Source organism: Macrosteles quadrilineatus, unplaced genomic scaffold (genome assembly GCF_028750875.1).
Source record: "Macrosteles quadrilineatus isolate MER2022 unplaced genomic scaffold, UCM_ALF_1.0 Scaffold_8__2_contigs__length_117827958, whole genome shotgun sequence".
Classification (NCBI taxonomy): Eukaryota; Metazoa; Arthropoda; class Insecta; order Hemiptera; family Cicadellidae; genus Macrosteles; species Macrosteles quadrilineatus.
In genome coordinates, this window is record NW_026542601.1 from 109,155,021 (window position 1) to 109,159,581 (window position 4,561).

Consider the following 4,561-nt stretch of genomic DNA (forward strand, 5'->3'; position numbering starts at 1 on the left):
TTATTTGTAAACAAAAGGAAATGAGTTTGATCAAATGTCAACAGATAGCGCCGCCTTCCAATCTTTAGCCCTTTTGTGTACTTAAGTGGTGCCCTTTGAGACGTATTTGCACATCTACGTGGAAATACCTTTAATTTGACACCTCAAACGTTAAAATCCGTCAAGCCGTTATCGAGTTATGACTGTGAAAAGAAAACTGCTTGCGTATTTATATATAGATAAGTGTAATATATTGGAATCAGCTGATAATTTGGTTTTATGTTTATTATGAAAATGTAAACAAATAATGTTATATTTTGTTCTATGATTAAATGAGTTTAAGTTAGTTCTTGATTTTATTTCACTGGCGACGATGAGTAAAAAACGAACCCAAAGATGTGAAGATATTGGTTGGAACAATAAAGAAGAGGTGCGAAAGAGAATGGAAAAGTTTTCAATAGAACCCTATGATGAAAAATTGAACTGGGAGGATTATGAAGCTCACTTCCAATTGATGTGCAAGGTAAAGGGATTGGGTGATGACAGTGATGAAACTGAGGAGGCCAGAAGGGATCTTCTTCTAGCATATGTTGGACCTGTACCCCTCAAAAAGGTATCTAATTTCGTTTTACCTAGGCAAATTTATGACATACCAATGACTGAACTGCTTGATACATTTCGGTGTGTTTATAAACCTAGTAAAACAATCTTTGCAGCGAGACTAGACTTTGAAAAATGTGTGAGAGGAAATGATGAGAGTTTTTCAAATTTCGTCTTACGTTTAAAAGAGTTAGCCTCCTACTGTAAATACGACAGGTATTTTGAGGAAAGAGTAAGGGATAGATTTGCTGGTGGCGTTAACTTTCCACAGTTTGAAGTTGAAATCAGGCAAAGGTGGCCAGAAGGCATAAATAAAGATGGTTCACGTTTAACTTTAAATGAGTTGGTAGATTTAGCTGAAGCGATGGATAGAGCTAAGCGGGAAATGAATATTTTAGATGAAGCTATGCCTGTAATTAACAAGGTACATAGCTATGATAAGAAAAATAGATATTCGGCAAAAGAAACCTACAGCCATTCTACAGAAGATTGTAATCAGTGTGGACTAGTACACAGTGGAGAATTTTGTCCAGCTCAAAAGTCTAAGTGTTTTTCATGTGGAAGGCAAGGTCATTTCTCACGACAATGTGGAACCAAAAAGACAAAACAATGTCACTTCTGTGGGAAAATGGGTCATTTTCCGCGACATTGTCGTTCAAAAAAGGCCTATTTGAACCAAATCAACGACACAGACATAAAATCTGAGGAAGAAGAGGTACAGTTAGGAATTTCTGAACTTAAACCTAATAGGAAGATCCCAAGAGCACAAATTAATGTTACCCTAAATGAAGTACCAACAACCATGGAGTTTGATTCAGGAGCTAGAGCATCGATGATTGATGCACCCCTGTGGAAACAAATAGGATCACCAAATTTGAGGGCATGTAAAACAAAATTTGTCGCTTATGGAAACAATACCCTGGATGTTTTAGGAGAGTGTGAAGTTAATGTTAAAGTTGATGGACAGATTAGGAAACTTAAGGCTGCTGTGGTAAATGGAAACGAATCTCCTTTGTTTGGATTACCATGGATGCTTGCCTTCAACATGAAATTACCACCTAGTGTTACGATTCGTAAGTTGGATAACACCAATAAAGATGAAAATGCTTCTACAGTAACCGAAGAGGAAATTAACCAAGTTATTTCTGAGTTTAGTGATGTATTTAAGAAAGAATTGGGAACCATTAAAGGATATCAGGCGAAGATACATGTTAAGAGTGACTCAGAGCCTAGGTGTTTTCCTGCTCGCAGAGTGCCTTTTCCACTAAGAAGTAGAATTGAGCAAGAACTAAACAGACTGGTAAGTGACGGTGTTATAGAAAAGGTAGACCCTTCCAAAACTCCTATCGAATGGGCAACACCAACAGTAAATGTTGAGAAGGAAAATGGCACAATTAGAATATGTGGAGATTTTCGGGTAACCTTAAACCCAAACATTGTTACCCATACAACACTTTTGCCAACTTTTGAGGAACTGACGAATAAAGTATCTCGAGGGAAGCAATATTCAGTTGTTGACTTGAGAGATGCATATCTCCAAATGGAAGTATCAGAGGAAGACAGAAAATATCTGGTAATATCCACGCACGTTGGATACTATAGATACAAGAGACTACCATTTGGTATAACCTCCAGCCCAGGTATCTTTCAGGAATACATGGAGAAGCTCCTTGAAGGCATACCACAAGTGGGGGTACTTCTAGATGATGTAATCATTACGGGCCGAAACAAAGAAGAACACCTCATGAACTTAAAGGAAGTATTAAAACGAATGAGTAACGCAGGGCTAAAAGCGAAGAAAGAAAAATGTAGATTCATGCAGAATTCAGTCACCTATCTTGGACACATTATCGATGAACAGGGTATCCATCCAACAAAAGAGAAGATCGAAGCAATACAAAAGGCACCTAAACCTACAAATGTCAAACAGCTTAGGTCTTTTTTAGGATCCATAAACTATTATGAAAGGTTTATCCCTAGGTTGCATGCGCTGTGCTCAAGGTTACATCGACTTACTAGCAACAGATCAAAATGGATCTGGACAGAGAAAGAAGATGAAGTATTTACAAAGGTCAAAATGATTCTTTCGGAAGAAGACACAGTTGTTCCATATGATGAATCCAAACCTCTAGTGTTGGTGTGTGATGCGTCCGAAGACGGTCTTGGGAGTGTCTTAATGCACAAGTGTGAAGATGGTCTGGAAAAACCAATCGCGTATGCTAGCAGAACTCTTTCAGATGCTGAGAAAAGATACTCGAATATTGATCGAGAAGCACTTGCAATTTTATTTGCTGTAAGAAAGTTTCACCAATATGTATATGGACGAAGCTTCACACTTGTCACCGATCATAAACCCCTTCAAAGAATATTTGGAGAAAACCGGAATCTTCCAAAGGTAATGAACAATAGGTTAGTGAGATGGGCCCTAGAACTGAATCAGTACAATTTTCAAATCAAGTACAGGAAAGGAGATGAAAACGTTTGTGCTGATGCACTATCCCGTCTTCCCATGAGAATCAGAGAAGAATCTACCGATGTAAGAGACATAAAGTTTTTAAACATGGATAAAGTTGAGACATTGGTGTCCTATAAGGAACTCAAACATAACAGCAGTTTGGACAAGGAGATAAAATTAGTACAAAGTTATGTGCTAAATTCATGGCCAGAGAAGGTACCAGATAACATTAAAACATTTAAACAAAGGAAAGAAGAATTATCAGTTGAAGATGGTGTTTTGATGTGGTTTGGTAGAGTTGTTGTGCCAACAAATATGAGAAAAAAAATCTTGAGAATTTTGCACTGTGGCCATCCTGGAATTTCAGCTATGAGATCAATTACCAGATACTATGTATGGTGGCCTAACATTGACAAAGACGTTGAAATGCATGTTAAGACTTGTGAAGCATGTCAAGAAAACAGAGGAAACATTGAAGAAGTCCCGGTCTATCCATGGAACATTCCTGAAAAAGTGTGGGAAAGAGTTCATTTGGATTTAGCTGGACCAGTTGATGGAGTAATGTGGTTAGTAGGGATTGACGCGCTATCTAAGTGGGCAGAAGTTGAATGTTTAAGAACAACGACTTCAACTGCCATAATTCAAAGATTAAGATCGTGGATGAGCAGGTATGGGATACCATCACAAGTAGTAACTGACAACGGGCCACAGTTTGTCTCTACTGAAATGGAAGCATTTTTCAAGAGACATTCAATTCGACATATAAGAACTACTCCTTATCATCCTAGAAGTAATGGCTTAGTCGAACGTCTAATAGGGACTTTGAAAAGGCGTTACAGAACAACAAAACAAGAAATTAATGATTCTTCATTGGCATTGCAAAATGTGTTGTTCAGTTACAGAAATGCCCCACAAAAAACAACAGGACGAGCCCCTGCAGAGTTGTTTCTAGGTCGAAGAATGCCAACTATGTTGGACAACATGAAACCAAACCTTAGACAACAATTAGATCTGAAAATTTGGAAGGAACAACAAAACCCAACTCAAAAGAAAACCTTAAGAGCATTCAGTGAAGGGGAAGAAGTATGGATGAAAAAAGAGAATAACCCTGGTTGGATAGCAGGAACAATAGTCAAACGCAATGGCTTATACTCTTATGAAGTCATGTGTGGTGGAGTGATAAAAAGAAAACATTCGGATCAACTGCGAAGAAGAGAAGGTGCGGTAGACGATGAGGAGGGAAAAGTGTAATATATTGGAATCAGCTGATAATTTGGTTTTATGTTTATTATGAAAATGTAAACAAATAATGTTATATTTTGTTCTATGATTAAATGAGTTTAAGTTAGTTCTTGATTTTATTTCAATAAGTATACCTTGATTAGGGTCCAAGCGGTGTTATCATAAGCACTTTATCAATAATTCTTTTCCATAGAGAAACAATCAATAAAATTACCCAGAACAAACCTGCGCATATAACAAAGGTCAGTTTCATTGTCATCTACGAACATCGTGTTGTACCTATAA

General features: G+C 37.5%; 1 protein-coding gene across 1 annotated transcript; it reads left to right on the forward strand.

The window, feature by feature from the left end:
* Positions 1-1,381: 1,381 nt before the first annotated feature.
* On the forward strand, positions 1,382-4,285 carry LOC129000653 (uncharacterized protein K02A2.6-like). The gene has a single exon (XM_054427613.1). It carries the CDS (start codon positions 1,382-1,384, stop codon positions 4,283-4,285), a length of 2,904 nt encoding a protein of 967 aa, XP_054283588.1.
* The last annotated feature ends 276 nt before the right edge of the window (positions 4,286-4,561 follow it).

Excerpts from the sequence above, each read along its gene's own strand:
- LOC129000653 (XM_054427613.1), top strand. The coding sequence starts at position 1,382 with ATGGAGTTTGATTCAGGAGCTAGAGCATCGATGATTGATGCACCCCTG.